General features: G+C 40.7%; 1 protein-coding gene across 9 annotated transcripts in view; it reads right to left on the bottom strand.

Annotated features, from left to right (window-relative positions):
* FREM1 (FRAS1 related extracellular matrix 1) overlaps positions 1–24,783 on the bottom strand; it is a 103,158-nt gene that overhangs the window by 26,371 nt on the left and 52,004 nt on the right. For 2 of the 9 annotated variants that reach the window (XM_050942938.1, XM_050942939.1), the window contains 10 exons: positions 23,972–24,168; positions 22,547–22,772; positions 19,363–19,507; positions 16,722–16,863; positions 15,134–15,329; positions 14,195–14,459; positions 7,980–8,394; positions 6,569–6,770; positions 5,803–5,947; positions 922–1,051 (listed from right to left, as the gene is read on the bottom strand). In XM_050942938.1, the coding sequence (XP_050798895.1) occupies positions 922–1,051; positions 5,803–5,947; positions 6,569–6,770; positions 7,980–8,394; positions 14,195–14,459; positions 15,134–15,329; positions 16,722–16,863; positions 19,363–19,507; positions 22,547–22,772; positions 23,972–24,168 (2,063 nt within the window). Of the gene's footprint in view, positions 1–921; positions 1,052–5,802; positions 5,948–6,568; positions 6,771–7,979; positions 8,448–14,194; positions 14,460–15,133; positions 15,330–16,721; positions 16,864–19,362; positions 19,508–21,886; positions 21,946–22,546; positions 22,773–23,971; positions 24,169–24,783 lie in introns of those variants that run through there. The other 7 variants (XM_050942941.1, XM_050942940.1, XM_050942947.1 and 4 more) reach the window with 7 other exon arrangements.

Here is a 24,783-nt window from a genome sequence, read left to right as displayed (position 1 = left end):
ACAGTGCATTGTTACATTACAACATCAGCATTACTCTGTGCCAGTGTCCAGCCCTTCACATCGGGGCCTTGTGCTCCCATTTCTACTGAGAGTAGAAATAGTTTGTGTGCAGGGCTATCCATTGGCACCATTGCCTCGTCAGGGTGGGCATGTACATATACACACAGAAGCATGGGGAATCATGGCTCTCCATGACTTTTCAGAAGAGATAGAATTTTGGAGGCCAATTTCCATCCTATATTCTTACTTTTAGGCTTGATTTATCTGGCCTAGAAGTGCCATATGCTCAGTACCAACCAGAATATGACCCTTAAAGTGTAAACCAGCAGTTCTCAACCTGCGGGCCACATACGGCCCAGTTAGCGCACAGCTGCAGCCCATGAGCATACGGGTCTGGGGTGGGGAGTTAGGCGGGGGACTCTGGTTCTCAACCTGCAGCCCAGGTAACACTTTGTGGGCTACATGTGCAGCTCACAATGATAGATAGGTTGTGAATCACTGGTGTAAACAATCCTATGCATGATAAAGGGAAAAAACAGCCTGAGATACAACATTTTGGATCCAAAATTGCCCCCACTGAAATCAATGGCAAAATTTCCACTGACCTCAGCGAGGATGGGATCAAACTCTATGTTTTCATTTAGAGCTATTTACTGCCATCAGTCTACAACTCCTGATCTAGCAGTGTTATAAGCTGCTGAACAAAAACATACTATCCTAGCCAGAGAAACTGTATTAGCACTCTACTAGCAAGAACAGGGTCTTGACAAACACAGCTTGAACTATATGGCCTTTTTGCTGATATAGCGCACGATTACTTGCGTACCAACCCAATCAAACAGCTTATGTATTTATAAGAAGGAAATCAACTGCCTCAGACCATTATTTACTTCCAACCCAAACTTTATTTTTTAACCTCACCTTCACTGCAATAAAGGCAGAGTCTATGGAGTGCCCCGATCTGGTGATTTTCAAAGACAACATTCCCACATTCTCACACACTGTGTACTCAGCCTGTTGCATTTCAATTTGAGACCACCTCAGTTCCAGACTGTAGGGGGGAGGAAAGAAAATCTGTGTGAAAAACTCTTTTGCAGTCCACAGGGATCCCTCCTGCTGACTATGGCTTTGGTACAGGTGACATTTCTCTCTTGCTTGTTGATTCAGTGAATACACACACAGAGTTTCTGTTTTCAAATCAGTGGGTTTGTTTGTGAGATTGTGTTAATTAGAGATAGGAGAAACAGTTAAATAAATTAAGAATTCCAACTGAGTCTTCACCTACCCACTGAACCAAATGTGAACATCTTCTCAGGGCCACTGAAGTCAGTAGAAGTTTCATCATGAACTTCAATGGGACCAAGATCTGATCCTAAGAGCTGTTTGGCTAAGCCAGACTTTCTCTCCTGCTTGATTTCAAATAAGGCAATTGTTTCTTCCCTCCACTGAATTTTCTTTTACTGTGATTCTCCAGTATTCTTCCTGTATCATCACCTCTTCCTTCTTACAGCTGTGCCCGGATCCAGCCCCCTTACCCACTCAGCATGCCCCATTCCTCCCACAGGCAACTCTGGCTGCCCTTCCAACCAGCCTCCACAAATTGCTGAATTCAAATCTTGTCTAAAATGCCCCATAGAATCTCTTAGGAGGGAATTGGGCTGGACTTGTAAAGTCGCAAGCTGGGAATGGTTGTGGAGAAAAACATGGGATGAGCCCTCTTGAAGGGTTGAGCTTAAAGAAGGGGGTAAATGAAGAATCAGAGATGAAATGAGAGAATGCCTCAGGGATGCCACTTATGAATCATTATCTAGAAAGCTTCCAAACTTTTGGATGACCATCTCTAGTCCTATTGGATGTTAAACACACACACACACACACAGAGCCTTGGGCACTAATGGGAAAACAACCCCCTTCTGAACCAATTTGAAAAGTCTGTAATGTACAGACTGTCTATAATACCAGGTGTAATGTTAGTGTGGGTGCTGCTGGAAATGGTTTCACATCAGAGGCTTAAAGGATAAAAATTGATATTATAAATGTATGCCTTGAAGAAGAGCAATGAGGCCTTTGCATATTTCTGTGGAGCACTGGGACCCTGAGGATGCATTGGTGAGGCTTTGAAACCCCAATGTCAATCATCCATCATTCCTGCACTGAGCTCCTCTTTGGCAATGTCTTTACACCGTACTGCATCTGATGTGATTTCCTGAGTATCGTCCTTGTCTCAGGGCTTTTCTACATGAGGAAACTATCTGGCATAGCCATAGCACAAATACTATTCCAATATAGCTATTCTGAAATAACTCCCCCATGAGAACACTCAGTTCCAAAATAAAGATGATTTTATTCACCTAATTAATCTTGAATAAAATCACTTTTATTTCAGAACTCATTGTCAATACAAGGGAGTTATTTTGGAATAGCTAAATTATACCAGACCAAATATAGCAGAATAGATATTGCTATTCTGGAAACTACGCCAGGAAACTCCCCCAGTGTAAAGAAGGCCCAAGTTACATGCTACGAGTCACATGGTAGGGATCTTTAATTTTTCATATATTGTAAAGCACACTGTATAGCACTAGGAATAAGAGTAGTCACCCTCAGCCTATCCACATTTCAGAAAATGTTCAAAGTCTGATCCTGTAGTAATTCAGCATCATTCAAATAAATGTTTGTGCTTTTATTGAAATGATATGCACTTTCAAGTCACCACAGTTTTTTGAGTGTTACACATTCAAATAAACCCAGCTCCACCATTTGAATGCAATGTTAAATTTCGAGTTTTTCATTAAAAAACTAACACTCTGTATCCCGGCCAAACTCCAGTCCAGTTAATTACTATACATTCTACCTCTCTAAAATTCCCCCTGAATTTTCAGTGTAAGAAGCTGTTATTCTTCAGCTTCCTTCCTAAAAAGATGTGTTGCATTGGTACTGACATACAATAGTTCCCAGGTTCCACCCCAGAGTTGGCTGCATCAAAATGGTGGTAAGTGGCCTTTATATACATAGTGAAAAAATGTGTACAATGATTATTCATGTTTGAGCATGTATAGGGCTATAACAAAGTGCCTAGGTTAGCCATACTCATGTGAGGTTGACTATAGAGACATCTATTGACATAGTCTGGTACTGCATTAACTTCAACCCCAACTATCAATGCCTTTTCTCACTACTCCATGGTGAAGCAGTGTTCAGATAGTTCTTGTGAAATCAATCACCTCTCTTTTCCCTTCTGTTTTAATTCTACGGGCTCTGGTTTGTAGACACCAAGTGTAGCACATGTAGGATAGTCCTGGCCATCTTTCTTGCTCACTTCAAATTAAACAAGTTGGCTGAACACTCGGTTGAATTTTCAGAAATAAAATAGAAACATTTCTAGCCACATAGAATTTTGCTCATTTGCTGAATTAACTAAAAGTGTGAATGTAAACTAAATAAGTTAAATTGCATTAAACCCCTGTATGGACATTCTCATTCAGAATTAAAATGGTCTTGATTCAGGTTAGCTTAATTTACTTCCAAAGTGATACTGTCTCCTTCATTAGTTATTGTTAAAAGAGAACATTTTAGCTGAAATGAGGGAAACAAATGAACTGATTCCCCAGTGTCATATCAACTAATACACATACACACTGGATTCATGGGTTTATCACAGGTTAAGGTGAAACTTCAGTGGGTGCCTGTTAAAATGTTGGGAAGAAGAGGGTCCCTGTATTTTCTCCCCTCAATCTACCCAAGAAAAATATAGCCCACAGAGTTTTTATTACTTGATGTTTTCTATTTGTTGCTTTGGAAAGGCCATTGCTCTCAGCTAAGGCCTAGAGTGACCTCCAGCTGCAAGAGCATGTATGTGAAGCTGACAACCTGGTCCAAGGCAGTATTTGAACTCTAAGTTTATGGGCCTCATTCTCATTTACATTAAGGTCCCTTTATACCTCTCTGAAAGGGCAATGTAAAGGGGAAAATAAGAGTGTGTGCATGCACGCGCATGGTCATGTACTGTGAGAAATGTGGCATTTAACTGAAAACTGTTCCTATGTATTTCTTCAATCTAAAAGGACATAAGAACATGAGAACATAAGAATGGCCATACTGGGTCAGACCAAAGGTCCATCTAGCCCAATATCCTGTCTACCGACAGTGGCCAATGCCAGGTGCCCCACAGCGAGAGAACCCAACAGCCAATGATCCAGTGATCTCTCTCCTGCCATCCATCTGCATTCTCTGACAGAGGCTAGGGACACCCTTCCTTACCCATCCTGGCTAATATTCATTAATGGACTTAACCTCCATGAATTTATCCAGTTCTCTTTTAAACCCTGTTATAGTCCTAGCCTTCACAACCTCCTCAGGCAAGGAGTTCCACAAGTTGACTGTGCGCTGTGTGAAGAACTTCCTTTTATTTGTTTTAAACCTGCTTCCCATTAATTTCATTTGGTGGCACCTAGTTCTTGTATTATGGGAACAAGTAAATAACTTTTCCTTATTTACTTTCTCTACATCACTCATGATTTTATATATCTGTATCATGTTCCCCTTTAGTCTCCTCTTTTCCAAGCTGAAAAGTCCTCACCTCCTTAATCTGTCCCCATATGGGACCCGTTCCAAACCCCTAATCATTTTAGTTGCCCTTCTCTGAACCTTTCCTAAGGCCAGTATATCTTTTTTGAGATGAGGAGGCCACATCTGTATGCAGTATTCAAGATGTGGACGTACCATGGATTTATACAAGGGCAATAAGATACTCTCCATCTTATTTTCTATCGTCTTTTTAATGATTCCTAACATCCTGTTTGCTTTTTTGACCGCCTCTGCACACTGCGTGGACGTCTTCAGAGAACTATCCCCGATGACTCCAAGATCTTTTTCCTGATTAGTTGTAGCTAAATTAGCCCCCATCATATTGTATATATAGTTGGGGTTATTTCTTCCGATGTGCATTACTTTACATTTATCCACATTACATTTCAGTTGCCATTTTGTTGCCCAATCACTTAGTTTTGTGAGATCTTTTTTAAGTTCTTCACAGTCTGCTTTGGTTTTAACTATCTTGAGCAGTTTAGTGTCATCTGCAAACTTTGCCACCTCACTTTAACCCCTTTCTCCAGATCATTTATGAATAAGTTGAATAGGACTGGTCCTAGGACTGAGCCTTGGGGGACACCAGTTGTTACCCCTCTCCATTCTGAGAATTTATCATTTATTCCTACCCTTTGTTTCCTGTCTTTTAACCAGTTCTTAATCCATGAAAGGACCTTTCCTCTTATCCTATGACAACTTATCCATGAAAGGACCTTCCCTCTTACCCCATGACAACAGCTTCCACATTCTTTTACAGGTTTTAGAGTAGCAGCCGTGTTAGTGTGTATCCGCAAAAAGAACAGGAGTACTTGTGGCACCTTAGAGACTAACAAATTTATTTGAGAATAAGCTTTCATGGGCTACAGCCCACTTCATCGGATGCATAGAATGGAACATGCTATATGCTCCATTCTATGCATCCGATGAAGTGGGCTGTAACCCACAAAAGCTTATGTTCAAATACATTTGTTAGTCTCTAAGATGCCACAAGTACTCCTGTTCTTTTACAGTCACTCATAAGGAATATCTCTTTACTCTTTTTCTCAGAGTTTTCTGAAAAAAATGCTGCAATATGAACCTGTGAAACTGTATACGCATTTTTTTTCCTCAGCATCAAAACCACCAATGGCTGATTTGACTTAAGGCAGAAAGTGGTCGCAATGCACAAGTCATGCACAATGTATTGAATTGCTTAGAATAGAAAATCTAAGTTACGTTTGGGGGGCAGCAGAGTTTCCGGTGGGATCTGTGACTTGAAACTCTAAGCTGTCTGAATTCACCTCCCAGGATGGATTGATGACATAAAGTATGATTTTGCCATTTAAATCCTTTTGGCTGAATCCTTCCTGGATAAATCCACCTGGGAAAGAGGGGAAACATTAAGATAAATCAAAATCCAGTTAAACAAGAGTTAGCAAAAGCCACATGGTTTGAGTTGATTATTAAAGAACTTTTTCTTTATTACCTCTTATAATTCTGCAGCATAATACATAGATCTTCCAGAAAACTACCCGTTCCTCTGCATAGTGCCACTGCAGTGTTTACTACCCCCTTCCTCCCCCGCACCCAATTATGTAGTTCCCAGGTAAGATTGCATCAAATGACCTAGGTACAGATTAGCTTCTGTTGTTCACTATTTTACCTGCCATTAAGCTTATAACACGTCTGTGATATATCGGGGCTTTGTCCGTTTTTACACTCATGTTTCAAGCTTCATTTGCAAAAAGCAGTTCTTGAATTGTAGCTACAAAATGTGCTACCAAAGTGTTTAAGAATTCATCACTGACTTGTATTTGGGTACTGGTATTGGAACTTTCTTATCATATTCCAGTCTCCCAAAGAAGTCTAGAATTAGAATTCAGTTTGTTCTACCACAGCTGAGCAGTCCTATATTTTGATAGGGTCTCAGGGTCTGAAATCTGCCCCAGTGTGTCTCAAGATGTTTTAGATTGTCGTATGAAGAGGTTAGAGAACATATTACCTGTTGTTATATTTTCCAGGTAGCCATAACGAGGACCTCGTAAAATCTTAAAAATGACTTGGTCCTCTTCTGTATCGGGGTCATATGCCTTCAAGGACCTGGCAGTAATGTAAATCCCATAATTGCCATTTTTCAGGAGCTCCACATCTGAAGAACAATGGAGGTGAACAATTTTTGGTGCAGTTTTGTCCAAATGATCCACCTGAATCAAGGTTAGAAATAACAAACGTGCATTTGTTTCACAGAATCAGACTTTCCCCTGCACTCAAAAAAGAAAAGTTGAGTACATAGGTACCACCTGAAATCTGACTCAAGGCTTTGGTAATATCACACACTGACCTGGTCAATACATCCTCCCCAACCTGAGCTACCTTCGCATCTCCATTCCTCACCATATGATTTGCCTTCCTGCCATCAAACCTGTGGCTCCTGCATCCCATGATCTTCCCATGAAACTACTTTCCTCATCCCCATCCATCTTCCATGTGAATAGGAATTATGAGGCCCAGAAGCCTCTTTGCTAAATCTGTACTTTGACATTTCTCATGCTTTGCTATATAATGCTGTCTTGGCCACCTGATGCTAAAAGTGCCAGATTATATAAGAACTTAAAGCAGAGGCACCTAGGCCTAATGCTGACACTGTGAGAACCTTTAAAGGTGGGGGAAATCAGAGACCAAAGGAAAGATCACACTATGGAAAGGAGGAACTGGGCCAGGCTAATGGGAGGCAACTGATAGGGATTCAGAATTCATAGCCAGGGAAGGATGGAAATTCAGCTTGCAAGCAAGGGGAGCTAAGCATTGAGATTGGTGAGAACAGAGGACTCCCTAATGGAACAGAATTGAATGAAAGGGTCTGGTTCGGTTCTAGGGCGGGGCTGAAGTTTGAATAGATTCTTGTAAGAGCTGTAAAACATACCTTTGTCACAGAACAGTTATAGACTTCAAGTTGAATATTTTCTCCTGGATGTGGCCCATGACAGATGCTTCAGTAGTCCTAACACCACCCCACCACATCAAGTGCAGCTTACTGTGCAATATACCTTTGGGAAAATGTGGGATTTCATCCTCACCACAGCTAGGGTTAACTTTGGGGCCTTAACGCTTGAAGACTGAAAATTCTTATAAACAGTCATCTCAATTAGTGTAACAAAGATTGCATTTTTTTCCTATTCTTATGTCTAATCATTTTTTTAACTCTTGCCACAGGGTATTACTGAAGCAATGAGTTCCATTGGTTAATTATCCTATTAGCCTATCCCTACCAGTTCAATCCTAAAGTGCTGAGTCCCTGAAACTGAGCAGCAAGCAAGCACTCACATTATTCCCATTGGAGCCAGTATTTTTATACCTATTAATTAACATTATTCTATTCATCTTTTTTAAACAGGCCTGTTGGCCATACTTACCTGAATGGTGAATGCCACAGGCTCCATTTGCACCTTCCCATCTACAATGAAGCCTTCATTAGTCCTATCTGTTGCAACAAATGTAAATCTGTCAATCTGAGAAGCCCCTCCTCCGTGTCTATATGCCATGTCCATGTTGTCCACATCTTGCTGAGTGAAATTGTGCTGCAGCAGCACAGCCCCTCGGTAGTACAGATGGCCATTTTGAGGGAGCTGTGCCAAGAGGAAAGTAAGGTTCTTTGAGGAAGTGTCTGCATCTGAAAGCTGCAGGACATCAGGAGAAAGGAGTGCCATAGTGCCTTCCACTAATCTTAGCCCCTTGTTCCTAGACACTATGGGCAAAGCTTGATCCACTGTCTCCAGCATGATCTCGAACGTTCCATGTTTAGTCTTCAATCCGTTGCTGATGATAAATCTGGCAAAGAGAGGCAAGGCAGCCTTCAGCATGTGTTCTTGATTCACCATCTACTGAAATGAAATGATAATACACACCTTTACTAAAGGATTTGCCTCATGGTGACTCTGAAACACACATCAAAAACTGGATTTCTGACAGTATCCTGCTTTTCTTTTGAGTCAAACCCAGACCAAATGGGGGATAGTCATACTACTTAGGGTATGTCTACCCTGCAAATTTTCTGTGCATGAACTACACACAATGCTGATGAAAGGTTCTCACCTGCCAACATTTTCATTCAGTTATTTTTGTCATTACCTAACTGGCAAAGGCTTTCCCCTCAGTTAGACAGCTTAACCCTCAAGTGGCTGGATAGCCTAGTGGTATGGCTCTTACCCAGAGGTCCTCAGTTCAAATCCCAGAGGATGGCAATGTGCACTAAGGACTACACTATCTACCTAAGTGGAAAGATTTGCTTTGCAAAGAGCTGTTCCCTGTGGTGATATATTTCCTTTACTCCCACCACACCCCGCAAAATATACTGCACTTTGTGTGCATGCGTTATCATGCTCACAAGTGTAAATTAACATGGGAAAGTACAACTGATATTTCAGACATAACTATAGGTATATTCCCAGCTAGCCACTTTTTCCTCTCATTACTGGACTGCCATTTTACATAAGCCAAATAAGGAATAGTCAACATTTTAATAATTTGTTTCGCCTTGATCTGGAGATTGAGAGGCATGTAAACTGAACTCAGAGAAATATTAAAAGGACCAAAAGCTCAGAACTAGGATTGCTGTGGTTTACCTTGTTTAGAAGTGATCTTCATAGGTCATGGAAATGGCTTGCAGTATTTTACAGGCTGTCCAACTAAAACCCTTCACTGCCTATGCCAATGCCCGATGATTAGGGGCTGACCAACTTGTAAGCAGGCACTACGCCATCAGACAGATGGGACTGAATATAGGCAGGCCAGAGACTATATAGGAGTTAGAAGTATGTTTACTGAGGGCAGAATTCCCAGCAGGAAACATAGAGGCAGCTGTCTGTACTGACGTGAAGTTACTGTGCCAATGGTAAAGGGGATGTACTATTGCTAATTTAGCTGGATCTGATATACCGCTGGAAGAATAATACCATATGATAAGTACAAAACACTTTTCGTGGTCATACAAGACCATTTTTTGGCCTTATAGAGACAGGAAAAGTACAGCTGAGGGGTGCAAATTGACATAGCCACCTTTTTGGGGTCTCAATGGAAGGTACCCTGAGAAATCTCTGAAGCCAATATTTAATAAAAAAGATTTAGGAAGAACAGTTCACGTGTATGAAAAATTAGTCTAGAATCCTCTACAGGACACTGGACAGGTTCTGTGACCATCTTAGATACATAAATAAGGCTAAAAATTACAATGCAGATGTAACTTGATCTGGCAGATAATGAAGCAGGCTGTGTCAAAGAAGTAGTTATTGCGACACTTTCCTATTTCTACACTTCAATTTCTTGTTTATTTCAGGTTTACTGCTTCTCTGTTTTTCCCCTAGGAATGAAAAGCAGCCAACATTCTCACCACTCTGATGAAATTTGGGGGACAACTCTCAGGTTTAGTTAGGAGGACATGTCGCATGGTTTGATTTCACCATTACCAAGGTTTTATGCTTTCTGAAGTTCCATGGCAATAGAGTTGGCTGCAGAACCTGCCATCTGTCATGGCATTTAAAAGATAAAAATGGAATCATAAATAGAGCCAGCTCATTACAAAATCGAGCCAGCGTGTCAAAATGGAGGACATTAGCATGTTCTTTTAGCATCCTGCTGCCAGCATCTGATGTCAGGTTGCTAATCATTTGAAGTCATCTGTCCAAACAAGCATTGCCAAATCTTTCTTCCAGGCCAGAAGCACCAAACAATACAGGGAAATTTATTGCAGAAGAAATTACTTTAGCGGAAGGTAAAAATCTGATCATTTAACCCCCAACACTGCCCCAGCGCCATATAATTAATGTTACGATTCCTTGTTTTTTAAAAAAAAAATCTACTGCAGTATTTATATCCCTATACACAACCAAATTCTTTGCCAAATTGTAACAGAAAGGAACGTAAATTACAGTGATTCAAACTGACATATTTATTAAAAAAAAAAAACTACCCACAATCTTACTTCTATTAAACCAAACATTCTAATTTGGTTCTACTCCACTGGTCCAGACAGAAAACTTAGAGCTTGTCTACATGCAGAGTTGCCAAGGAAGTTAACAAATCCTCGGTATTCTCTGTTATGGAAATAGGTGATCATGAAAACAGCTGTCACAGCTAGAGCTGATTGAGAATCAGAATTTCCACCTTATACGAAATTCAAACATTTCAAGGTTTGATTTTGTTTCAAATTGGGACAAAAGGTCAAAATATCATTTGACCTTTCATTAGTAGAATGAAAAGTTCAGATAATTTTCATTCAGAAATGTCTAAACATTTCATTTCAGCTTGGTTCAATGTTGAATTGTGTCTCCACAGAGCCAGATAGTTTGGTTTGTAGTTTGGTTGCCTCATGGCCTCATTTTCTTCTTTGGGCCAGGCTTCCTGGCTGGACTACATCACCCAGGATATACTGCAATCATAAAAGTCCCGCAAGGCATTATAGCAGTTTAGTCATACAAGGGAATCATGGGTGATGAAGCCCAACCTGGGAGCACCAGCCCACACAGGAGAATGGGGACATGAAAGCATCTAAACTGCAACTCCCATGAGGCACTGTGACAGCTCAGGCAAATTAATATAGAACTGACCCAAAACTAAATGTTTCTGTTTGGTTCAACAAACTGCAATATTTTGATTTGGGTAACCCAAAGTGAAATACTTAATTTGATTTTCCCCAAAGGAAAATAAACAAATGTTGGCAAAATTGAAAATTTCCTGTGGAAAATGTGGATATTGCAGAAATCCCATTTTCTGTAAAACACAAAAAAACAAATCCAAACATTTTGATGGACAATTCTCAGCCAGCTCTACTCAAAGCTTATCGATATTTATTGCGGAACATTATCTGCATTTTAATCAGCCTAACACTCCCATCCCCAAAAGGCTGTGTGCAATAGTGAATCTCTGTCTAGTTGCACCCTTCTTTTCTATGGCCCTTTGAGGTAAATTATGAACACCATCCGGAACTCTGTTCATCCAGACACTTTGCCTTCGGAGAGTACCAATCTCTGCTGGCTTGTGAGGCTGGTTCAGGACCTGAACCTAGATTTTCCATGTGACAATCAAATGCACTGTCACTAGACTGCCAAGCTGGCTCTGAAGGTGACAAACTTTTGTGTGCAAATTCTGTTGTATTTATTTATTTATTTCCTTGTCTTGTGGAACTAGAATAGATTAATGCTTATTAGCATGTGAAAGAATCACTATAGAATACAAAAAGCCTGTGGTAGAATTAATGTCACTTATTGAAGATTAAAAAAAACATCTATTGCATTGAAATAAGAAGCACAGCACAAAAGGGCAGGGCACAATCTTTATGTATCGGGGAATATATTACTGATGGTCACGTACGCTACTCTTCCACTGTATAACACTGTTCACAACAAGAAGGTTAAGGCAGAAGTTAGTTAAATGGTTAAACTGCATGACACAGTCACTCAATCTGCTCCAAAGAATGGCTGGAGCAAGAGGCATGAAAGAACCATCTAAGTCTAGATCAAGAAATCTGAACCCAAATTCTCAGTGTGGACAATGATTTGGTGGGAGCACTGACTCTAGGATGAAAGAAATTGGGTGTGATGCCAGGAGATTGAGCACTTTATCTAAAAGTGATACAATTAGAGCTGCCATCCTAAAAAATAATATAGTAATGATCTAGATCCTCAGCTGTATCTCTACTGAAATCAGTGGAGTTATGCTACCAGCTGAGGATCTGGGCAACTGAGGAATTTTATAAGAGAGGCGCACGAAGAGAATTGCATATTAGGTCAAGTGAGGCCTCCTTGTTTCTTAGGACAATAGTGCTAAGAAGGAATAAATGATGTATGCTGTTTCCGTGTAAATCAGCTAAATGTTTGATATAAGTCCTGAGAGATTTTGGGGTGGGGTACCAATAGGGAGGTGTTGGAATATAGAAGACAGACAATGGAAAATTTACATTTTGATAAGTTTGATCTTACCCACCCAGGTTATTATTACGTTGGTCCATGGAAGCAAATCATCTTAATTTTGGAAAAAATTCCGGAGGGACATTACACTATATGAGGCTTCAAACTGATGTATTAAGCAGGCACCAAGGTATTTAAATTAGTTCATGACTACTCAGAAAAGAGAACTGTGTCAGAGTATGTAATTTGGCTACCTTATTAGTATATTTATTATAGCTGGTTTTGTAACCAGAGAGATAATCAAGATATGTTTATAACTCAGGCAGAGAGATATTATGGATTGAACCACCTATCTTAAAACCATAGATAAACAGCTGATGGATAGCCCAAGCTGAAGGTTCCCATCTAGAATAAACAAAAGAATGGGGGAACCAATGGGAAACCTTATAGAAAACATGGGTCAGCATGCAACCTTTAGAAAATATGAACCATTAGAAAACTTTAGTTGAGGGAGATAAATGTAATGAATGTGATGCTCTAAACTTTCTATTTTAGGGATTTTTATAGCACCTGCCTTCTCTAGGGCAAATCTGCTACACACAGAGAGGGGACAGGATTGCAGAGGCTGGGTGGGAGGGGTGGGGGATACCCTTTGTGTAAAGCTCAGCTTCCTGGCAGTTCCCAGTTTGCCCGTGAGGGCGGTGGGGGAAAGGAGATGGGATTGCCAGAGATGGAGGCTCCACTTTACTTCAGATTCTTGTATCTTTGACACTATGCAACTCCTACTACCATGTGTCCTCTACAGGGGAGACAATATGGGATGTATGAGAGGAGATTCTTTCACCACACACAGTTCCCCAGCAATCAAGCCAGCCATTTAGTGTAGTGCTTTGCTAAAAATTTGCCCTTTAAATAAAATTTTCACTCAACACAGTCAAAAGACTTTTCTCTTCCAAGTGAAATTGGAAGACCTGGGAATTCCATGGTCTTAGTAAACTGTATGACACTGAACAGCATGCATGTGCTTTCAGCTGCTGCCTACCATTAACATCTGGTCTGGGTATAGTAAGGATGGATTTCCAATCCACACTACAGCACTTTGGAAATTAGCAAAGATCTCAATACCTCAATATAAAAGGGATACAGTCTGCATCACCTGCAGTCCTGGGGATTTTTGCCCTGATTAGTGATAAGAGATTGTACTGACTCAGACGGAGTGTGGTGTGGAAAATAGAAAGAGAAATTAATTAATTAATCTATTTTTTCAGGAGGGAATATAAAGAACCTATAGTTGAAAAAAAACATGGTTCTGAAGGATTTCAGGTATTACAAGAAATGTGCATCCCAGCCCTGTGTCTTCTTACAGAAGTACATAATTCCAGTGGTACAATTAACAAGGAAAATTTTATAGTTTAAGGTGAAATTCCACAAGGGATGTTACTGAGGCTCACTCTCCTGACTTAGTTGTTATCAGCCATGTATATCTGCATGTTATAACAATGTTTGAACCATTATAGGCAGATTAATATAGCCCATGCTCTTATTTCATGGTTTTAAAGGATGAGTAGTGATCACATAGTGTTAGTCAAGGTTAAGTCCAAGATGGAGGTAATACCTCTTGTCATATAAACATTGGCTATTTACTACCAGCACCATCACTACCACCTTTCCATAAGTTTTGTTATTAGTCAAAGTAACAAAAAAAGAAGGAATTCTTCAGAGCTTACCTGAACAGATCTCGAGGAGCAGCTGTCTTGCTACTGTGGACATAGCAGACTGCTTGACCTGCTACATCCATTTGGCTGAAACTTGTAATAGGGACTCCAGGATAGCTGACATACTCTATCTGTCCATACTGAGGTGGCGAGATTATCACATAGAGGAGCTCTTCTGGTTTCTCAGTTCCATCATTTGCAAGGAGAACATCAGTTGTCAAGAAACCTCTATCCCCCTTAGATACAGTAAGTGGCCTTACGAAAACAGCAATGTTCCCTGCAAGATACATTATACCCAGTTAAAAGTGTCATACTGACATCTGTATTTCTCTCTTACCTATTGTTTCTACCTAGTGTAGGTAGATGAATTCATGGTTTTAAACAGTGATTGTGTAGTGTCGCATTCATCAAGAATAAATCCACAATAAAGGTAATATCTTTTGTAATACAAATCCAATGATAGAAGTAAGCCCTCATAGTTATAGCACTAAATTGAGAGTCAGGAGTCCTGAACTATACCATCCTCCCAGCCTTGCTGTTCTTCTTACGTGCTTTGGAGAAATTGCTTACCCTTTTTCTTTGTCTTGGTTTACCCATGTACAAAATGAGTATAATACCTACTTTACCAAGATATTGTCAGCCCAGTTTAGTCTATATTTATAAAGCACTTTGAGGTCCTATGAGGTGAAGGATAAAATATTAACTGAGCGTACGACCTTTTGAAATCTTAGGAAGCCTTCTTCAAAAATAATTTTAAAAGACCCAATCCCACAATGAATTCCATTCAGGCAGATGCTACTGCAGGCTTGGAGCCCCACTGAAGATAATTGGACCCTGCCCATTAAAGGGTTAAGGCCTAAGAGTGGATCATAAATGGCAATAAAAAAAATTTCTGATTGTCATGGTATAAGAATTAGTCATGGTAGAATGCAAAATTACCCAGATCTTTACCTTTTTCCATATCCTTAATAGTTATGTAAAAGTCCAGTGCTGGGGATTTGTTGTCCCCATCCCACAGATAAAATGTGAAGCTGTCTTGGTTCCTGGACCCCATAGCGCCTGTATGCACGTATCTCACAAGGTTCATATCTATTTCCTCCTGGGTGCACTTCATTGCAGTTTGGAGCATCACCCAATCCCTACCTACCTAGAAAAAATAAAAATCTGTCAGCAACCTGACAGTATTCCATAAGTTTTCCCAAGTTAATTTTGCTCAGTTAGTAGATATTGCTCAGTTATTTACACCCTTGCCAGTGATAGCCTACCTATATTCCCCTTTCACACTTTGGACCTCCTTCCTAATAGGAGGTTTCAGGGGCAGTAGCTGGCAGGAACTTTGTAGCCAAGCAGCCAGAAGAGCTGGGGGAAAAGCAGATGCTAAGAACCTAACAGATCTCACTGCTCGGAAGTGTTTCCTCATATTCAGCCTACATTTTCCATTTCATGCCATTACTCCTAGTTCTGCTCAGGTTCAAAGCCAGCCAGGCATAAGTGAGGAGCCTATGGGGAGTTAGAGGGAGGCAGGGAGAATTAGGGAGCCATGGAGTCCTTCCCTGGAAAAATTTGAAATGTCAGGTACAATATCCTGCTTTGCAGAAGATTTCAAGGTCTTTAACAAATACGCTAGAGCAACCAAAATCTGAATATGTGGTATTGAGCAGGAGTTGTGTCCCAGCATAACATGCTGCTGCTGGACCAAATAATGTTAAAATACCAATAAGCATAACACACCAGAACCACGGGCTTCAGACACACTCATATATTTCTTGCTAGACATGCACACAAACCTATATAAAATATTAGAAGAAGCCAGAATCTACCTAGCAACTTATTCCCCTCCCTGATGTATGGGGCACTAGGCTCCCATTTCCAACACCGCCATTCAGAACCAAGCCCCACTTGTTTCACAGAATCATGCTACCTGGAATACAATAGCCAATTTTCTACATAACAAATAACAAAGAAAAGGGTAGTATGTCTGCCTTGCTTTTTGTTCTGATTGCTCATCTTCGGTCAATATTTTTCTTTCCTCCTGTTTCTATTCCTATTTTTTCAGTGTCTCTTTCTCTCTCATTAACACTTATTTTATGACCTTCCCTTTCTCTATCTATTTCTTCCTCTCTCACTGATAGGTTCTCTCCTGCACCACTGGGGAGTGTCTCATCTGTTGGGTCTCCTTCCACTCTCTTCCTGGTCCCTAAAATATCTCCCATCTTCTGTCCCTGGGGTTGGTCTTTCCCCCCATTTGGTCTATCTCTTCTCTCTCCTCTTCCTCCCATTGGGTTTCTTCCCCTCTAGGATCTCCACCACCATCCCATGAAGATCCTGCCATGGTTTTAACTTCCCCTTCACCCCATCCTAGTATCAAAACCTCTGATTTACTATTTTGCATGGTTCAGCTACACAAGTCAGTTCATCACAGCAGTGTATTCCAAAACATGAAAGACATTCAGGATAAAAAGAGAATCCGCTTCTTTTTGTTCTAACAAGAGAGAGCTGTTTGCTTGCTTGCTTTTTGTTAAAGTACTTTAAGACTAACCTTGAGCTGAAGCTGCCCATTTTCTGGAATTCTTTCAAATAAATAGTAAATTCTCTCCCTGGGTGTGTCTTTATCTTCGGCTGACAGAACAGCACTAGAAATTATTCGGGTTTCACCCATGTTCACCTCTATCTCATCCTTCCTGAAAAAAAGAAAAACCTCATGCACTGATGTGAAAACGGAAAAGTAATCTTTCCAACAAGTGATACTACTGCCAGAAAATGGATAACCCAGAAGCTGACAGGAATAATAACTGCAGAATGACTAAAAGAGAACACATATATCTGCACAACAGTAAGCAGAGAAGATTGATTTCTCATAACAACAGTGAAAAGCAATACCAATGAAACAGATCTGAAACAACTTTGGATGTAACAACAGGAATCAATTCTCTCTGCCCCCCTCCATAGTCATTATCTGGGTTGCCTTAGAGGGGCAATATGAACAAGGTGGCCATGATGCTATCACAGGACATACCAATAGGTGCGTCATTGGCCCTTTAGGGGTCTTAATTCATTGGCTGTTCAATCATTGGCTGGCTGAGCCCTGAAAAAGAGCTCACACGAGGAACTGAGGCCCATTCTGCTGGTTGCCTATGCTTCCCTCCTCAGACTTTCCATTAGCCCTCCAGGATCGAATCACTGTAAGGTTTTGCTTACAGCCTTTTGCTCATTGGTGTCTGTGGCTGCCATTGCACAAGAAAATACAGAGTCAGGTAGGATGGAAATCCCAAAATGGTTTTAAATTCCTCCAGAGACTTACTCTAGCCTAATTCTCTCTTTCTCTGATTCCCTCCCTTCAGCTAGTCCCTGCCTCTTAGCAGCTCTCTCTTCATATAATTTTACTATTGTTATTATTTATTACTTGTATACTAGTAACTTTAACTATGTACTAGGCACCAACTAGCGATAAGGTAAAACATAGCCTCTGCCCCAAAGAGAATGGGACTAAAGTGGGAAGGAAAGGTGATCCCAAATCAAAGGGTGAACAAGATTCCCCACTGGGGAGGACTAATTATAAGATCTAATCACTGCCTGTCAAGGCAGCAACACAGTTTCTGGGTTCATCTGGGCACAGAAGGCTAAATACACTTATCTGCAGTCACCTCCATACCTCACTCCAAAGAGAGAGTGGGGAATGATGTACTGAACTTTATCCAAACAAGAAAAACATCAAGGTATATTTGATCAGTAATTATGATTACAGCATTTCATTTTATTAATATGTAAACTATACCCTGCATTCTGAGCTATGGTCACTACTCTTGCTCATTGCTAGATATATAGTACACATGTAATTGTAAAATTAACTTTTGTATTCCTTATTGTTGTCTGGGTTGATGAAGATACACATTCTTTAAATCTATGCCTCTGCATTTAGCAAGGAGTTCTAGCAGTTTAAGAAATATTGTTTCCAATAACCATCAGCAGTTAAAGAATGGAACTTTTCACAGAGTGATCATAAGAACATAAGAATGGCCATACTGGGTCAGACCAAAGGCCCATCTAGCCCATTATCCTGTCTTCTGACAGTGGCCAATGTCAGGTGCCCCAGAGGGGATGAACAGACAGGTTATCATCAAATGATCCATCCCCTGTTATCCATTCCCAGCTTCTGGCAAACAGAGGCTAGGGGCACCATCCCTGCCCACCTGGCTAATAGCCATTGATGGACCTATCCTCCATGAACTTATCTAGTTCTTTTTTGAACCCTGTTATAGTCTTGGCCTTCACAACATCCCCTGGCAAAGAGTTCCACAGGTTGACTGCATTGTGTGAAAAAAAATACTTCCTTTTGTTTGTTTTAAACCTGCTACCTATTAAATCATGTCAGTGGAAAGCTTCCCGCACTCTCCTAGTCAAATTAAAACCAGATCATATTAGCTTTAAATGCAACTGCAGCAGTTACTTCTAAAAGATCAGGAGTCAGAGTGAAACATCAGTCATATGTGTTCCTCCATATAGCATCATCCTGAGTTTAATTAATTTGTAAATCACAGTTTTGATGAGAGGGGAGGAAGTTAACTCATCCCTTGACTGGAAGATGAATGATGATTGAGAGAGAATATTTTTAAAAAACAAAATCTACTATGAATGTTCAGAGCTTACTCTGTAACTCTACAGAGCCTTTTAGTGGCATGGGGTGATCTCAGATGATAGAGAATGGGTTCTTTCTCAATCCCCAAATCCTAGGCTATTTTCATAGTGTTAGCTGATATATACCATAGCAACATGTCACCAATGTCCAGGAGAGAGAGAGAGCTGGATAGCTAAAGTAAATCCCATTGTATGTATTGGCCAGCAGAGGGAGTACAAAGATCAGGGTTGCTTTTAAACAATATTTTAACCAAGGTCTAGCAGACAAAATGAATATGTGCCTAAATATAGATCACAACAGCCGTTTATTATTAAATAAAAAACCAACATGAAAAGAAACTTTGTGATTTAGGCATTTTGTTGTCAATGGTGATCTTGATTGGGAATGCTCTTGTTAAACAGTTCTATGGTGGCACATGCAGGAACATTTCTGTTGGCGTTAGTCTATGGCTATTTATGGCAGAATAGCCCTATTAATCACTATTTTGCTGTTTTGATCACTGTTGAACACATCCCACAATTTGGAATAGGAACATGTGGCTTACTTGCTGAGCATTGGCTTCTCGTCATTAACTGGGATGATCTTTACCAGAATGGTTCTGAGGACTTTATGTTTCCCATCTGACAGCTGGAGTGTAAAACCATCAGTGAGGTTTTCAGAGTCATCATGCATGTACACCAGCCTCATTCCTGGGGAGAGGGGAAAAAAAGAGAAAAAATAAAATCTGTCTCCTTCAAAATCTCTTTCACAAGATGTCCCTCTGCATCCATCATCCTCCCCCTCTCCCCAACCCACCATGTCTTCTAGTCACAGCCAGTTTGTTTCAGGTAGCAGAGGACAAGGCATGTAAGCAACAGCTGTTCATTAATCTATCAGTACACCAGAAACTTGAAGAGAGCAGCATGACTTGTTAAAAGAATGAAACTCCTTTCCAAACTATCTGTGTTCTGAAAAGGTAAAAACTTTTCCATCCAGTCCCATCCACCCCAATTTAAAATTTCTACTTGACTGGGGGATAAAATGGTCAGAGCTCACTCCTCTGTGTCTTAACTGATCTGTAGGGAGGAAGCATCTTTAGGGAGGAAGACTGGTGTTGTGACTGAGGGCTTGTCTACATCACAAAGTTGCAGCGCTGGTGAGGGGGTTACAGCGCTGCAACTTAGGAGGTGTACACATCTGCAGGGCATCACCAGCGCTGCAACTCCCTGTTTGCAGCGCTGGCCGTACTCCCGTTTTGTCTCGGGTGTAGAGGATCCAGCGCTGGTGATCCAGCGCTGGTAATCAAGTGTAGACACTTACCAGCGCTTTTCTTGACCTCCGTGGAATAAGCAGGTATCGCAGCATACCTGAGGAAGCCTCTCTGGTAATCAAGCAGGTCTCCTTCCCCGGTTTGCTCTCGCATTCCCCAAACCCCCGAGCAAGCAGGTCTCCTTCCCTGCGGTTTGCAGGGGGGTTCGGGGAACGCGAGAGCAAACCGCGGGGAAGCAGGTCTCCTTCCCCGGTTTGCTCTCACGTTCCCCGAACCCCCGTGCAAGCAGGTCTCCTTCCCTGCGGTTTGCAGGGGGGTTCGGGGAACGCGAGAGCAAACCGCGGGGAAGCAGGTCTCCTTCCCCGGTTTGCTCTCGCGTTCCCCGAACCCCCGTGCAAGCAGGTCTCCTTCCCTGCGGTTTGCAGGGGGGTTCGGGGAACGCGAGAGCAAACCGCGGGGAAGCAGGTCTCCTTCCCCGGTTTGCTTTCGCGTTCCCCGAACCCCCGTGCAAGCAGGTCTCCTTCCCTGCGGTTTGCTCTCGCGTTCCCCGAACCCCCCTTGAAGCCACCCAACAGCGCTGCAGTGTGGCCACATCTAACACCACTTGCAGCGCTGGTTGCTGTAAGTGTGGCCACTCTGCAGCGCTGGCCCTATACAGCTGTACTAATACAGCTGTAACAACCAGCGCTGCAAAATTGTAGATGTAGACATACCCTGAGACAGTGGATGGGGGATTCAGGAGATCTGGCTTCAGCTCCTAGCTATGACACAGACTTTCTGTGTGACATTGGGCAAGTTATTTAATCTCTCTGTACCTCATTTCCCAATCTGAAAAGGAACAATAATCTACTTCCTTTCTACTACCCTTAATCTGTCTTGTCCACTTAGCCTGTTCCGTAGGACAGGGACTGTCATGTTTGTGCAGTGCCTTGCACAATGGGGACTTGATCTCAGTTGCACCTCTAGGTGCCATCATAATGCAAATGAATGATAATCAAACCCCACATGTGAATACTTAAACTTTGGAGAAGTAATTAAAAAAAGTAAATGATCTGGGCTATTTCCTCTCTAACTAGAACAATGGAGAAATAAGCATAATGGATAGAGTAAACATATTTATGTCATTATCACTGCAATAGGTCTAACTTCCATAAAGTTTTTTTTTACATTGATGTAAAAAAATTGTTTTAAAAATAATAAAACGTCATCATATTTTCTTAGAGAAAAATGAGACCTGTCATTGTTGTCATTTTTTGTATTTCAGTCTCATTTACACATTGTCAAAAGGATTGCAAGGATTTAAATGAGCAAAATTTATCTAGTGCATTTAAAAAGCCAAACAAAACATGACTCCATAAAGTTACTTGTTAAATCCAGATTATTTTCACTTAATTGAATTAGCTGTTTTTCCCTATACCATATCCATTTCACATGTAGGTCCATGATTTAACCAATGCACAGCTGTTCATTCCTCAGTGGCTAACACTCAAGATCTGGTTGTTTAAGTCAAATGTTTGAATGAACGTACAAGGGGAACAGGCCTAGGACAATGACATTTGCTAGGCCACATCTGAACAACTGTCCCAAAGCTGGTTCCCAGATTATCCACCAGAATGGCACAGGCTAGGGTGGCCTGCAGGTGGCTAGACAAAGGAGGATAGAGAGGTCATACTGCAGTTCTTTGCAGTGAAACTTTAGTGGAAGGGTACTGAAGTGGTAAGGTCTCTAAAAAAAGAGAGGGGAGGAGTCACACAACTGACATGGGGTGACTAGGAAAGACGGAATAATTAGGAAAGACTGAGAAATGTAGAATGAGTACCTGATATTTTTGTGTCTACTTTTTGTGGAAGGAGATCAGATACAATGGTGATGGGTGACCTTATAAAAACAGAGGGAGAATATATTTGTCCTCAGTGCTCTGAGGCCCAAATTCTGATCTGAGTTACATAAGTGTAAATCTATTGAAATCATGTTAATTACTTCATTGTTCTCCAGAATATCAGAGTAGACAAACAGGTTTCAATTAGCTGGTCATGATTAACAATAGAGCTCCATCTCCTACCTCTATCATGTAGAGCAATTTTCTACCCGTGACTACATAACATTCTTAAAAATGACCAGAGCAGATACTAAGTGGCATTAAAAAGTGTTAATTAAAACATACTGGCTAGCACATTTTAGACCTCTCATTTTCCAAAGCAGATGATCTTCACTAAGGGTTAGAAAACTGTATTATTGTCCTTAAAGGAAACTTGAGCTGTAGGCTTCCCAGAACGAATTTCTTGAGAGATTCCCAAGGGATTAAATATGTTGAACTCAGAATATGCCTCTCAGATTTAATTTGCTATTCTTAAATTTTCCTATGAAACTATAGCTAGGCCAGGTGAATAAGTGATGAATGTTTCTTACTAGGCTACTTTGTCTGGTATGAATTTTTAAAGGAACAAAAGGACTGATGCAAAAGAAATGCTGCATTTACCATTCTTAAGAAGCTCCATGGAAAAGTCATGCACAGGACGTTCACGATTGTGGTGACTGTTAATGAATCTTTTGTAACTCATAATATCATTGCCATAAACTCCATTAATGAGGAATCCATGCTGGGGCTGCTGGACAACGGTAAACATCAAATGATCTTGAGGTACATCCAGATCAATCACATTGATTACAGAGGGATCCAGTTCTTTCATTTGGCCCTCCTGCACCTGAGCAGCAAAACAAAACAAAGCAACAATTGCCATGATTTTTCTGTAGAAAGAGTAGTTTCTTTCTCTCTTTCTCTTTTTCTTTCAGAAATGGAATCCTTTTCCCTCACAGAGAGCAGCTAGGTCCCTCCCACCATTCATCAGAGGTGCCTCTGAAACCAAAAGGAAAAAACAACCCTCCACCTCCTTAGCAAAGATTCTTTTATTGTTTAAAAGTCTGATTCTTTGAGCTCTTACTTACTTACCAGCATAGTGCTTACTACTTTGGCAGTCTTACTGAAGTCAATGGGACTATTCACAGTAGTAAATGCTGTTATGCTCACAGTAAGTATTTGCAGGAACTGCCCCTTATAGATCAACAGAACAGAAGAAACCAGCTCCCTGATTCTCTTCTCTCTCCTGGGGTCAAGCTGAGAATCTGGCCAGTAATGAATAAGAAGATGCCCTTTTTACATGGTCATGCTTATGACCATAACCACTCCTACATACATTAAGAGGCGGTTACATGGCAGATCCACACAGTTTGAAAAAAATTAATATTGTAAAACATTGCATATATACACAATTGCACATCAATTCTTTGGGATTGATGACAGGTGAAATACTGACTCTATTGAAGTCAATGGCAACAGGGGCTGGGATTTCATCCTATGTATCCCCCACCCCTTTTTTTTTTTTTTTGGTCAACAGGAAAGTTCTTTTTTTACCATGACAGTTTCTTGTACCAGATTATTGTAAAGGAAACTGAGAATCATACAAATCATCAGTGAAGTGGCTTTTAGCTCTGGGCATTTTGGGGTCATGAAAAATATTGGAGCTACATCTATGTGTGTATATACAAAAACATGTACATACAAGAGGTTAGATAAATATACATAGACATTACAATAAATCAAGTCTGCTCACGTAAGTAGTTAAAACACTACTAAAGTTGGTAATTGGTGAAATTCACTCTTGTGCAGAGCACCAGTACAAGGCCCGTGCAACATTAACACCTTATTTTAAGGGCTGATATGATATATGTGTTGAATAGGCCTTGTGTTTCGCTGCACAGGGCTGAATTCCACTCAGCAGACCAAAAGAAGGGGATAGGTTTCAGAAAAATGCTAATATGTATATTAAAAAGGAGCCACTGGCTATATATTTTTTTTCTGGCATAGAAAGTCATTAGATATCTAGTATTTTGTATCTTTCCTTACAGTTATGTTCCTTGCTATGAATTCTGGGACTTCATCATTTGTTGGGTTGATCAGGACATAAAATGGAGTCTCCACTGAATGATGCTTCCCATCAGTGACATAAATCATAAACTGGTCTGAAGTTGGTTCTGTCCTCACATGCCTGGACTGCACATAATTTATATGCAAGGCTTTCAGGTGTTTCAGCTGAAATGAAGCTTGAGAATTCAAAGAGATGACAAATTAACATATTTATTCTGATTCCCTTTTAACAAACGCTGTAATCCATTAAACACTTGTAAATCCATGCTCATTCCAGGTACAAATAATTTGGGTTTTACATATCTTTAAGCATTCTTAATGCTGAGGAAGCAAGGAAATATGGGCCCTAAATAAAACACACCAAGTTTGTGTCTACTTGTGTTTATAGTCATATAAAGACTATATTGGCATAATTACATTTGTGTAGCTACACTGGCATAATTCCATAATGTAGACACAGGAAGGATTTTTTCTATCAGTATGGGAACATCAGTTCCCCAAATGAAGTTAGGTATATGTTGATGGAAGCATTCATCTGTTGACATAGCTGTGTTTACACTGGGGGGTTAGGTCAGCATATTTATGTCAGACAAGAGTGGGGTTTTTTTCACACCCTTGACCGATGTAGCTATGTTGACCTAACTTTTAAATGCAGACCAAGCCTAAAGAGCACATCTTCCATCCTGGAGAAATGTTAATTCTCCGATCTCAAGGTGAAGTTACACCAGGAATGAATTTGACCTGTCATGTTCAATTTCTTTCAAATCCAACATAGCTCAGGAGGCTTAGAG

Source organism: Gopherus flavomarginatus, chromosome 3 (assembly GCF_025201925.1).
Source record: "Gopherus flavomarginatus isolate rGopFla2 chromosome 3, rGopFla2.mat.asm, whole genome shotgun sequence".
NCBI classification, from domain to species: domain Eukaryota; kingdom Metazoa; phylum Chordata; order Testudines; family Testudinidae; genus Gopherus; species Gopherus flavomarginatus.
Note: the sequence above shows the minus strand (reverse complement) of the source record. Positions and strands in the feature narration are given on the sequence as shown.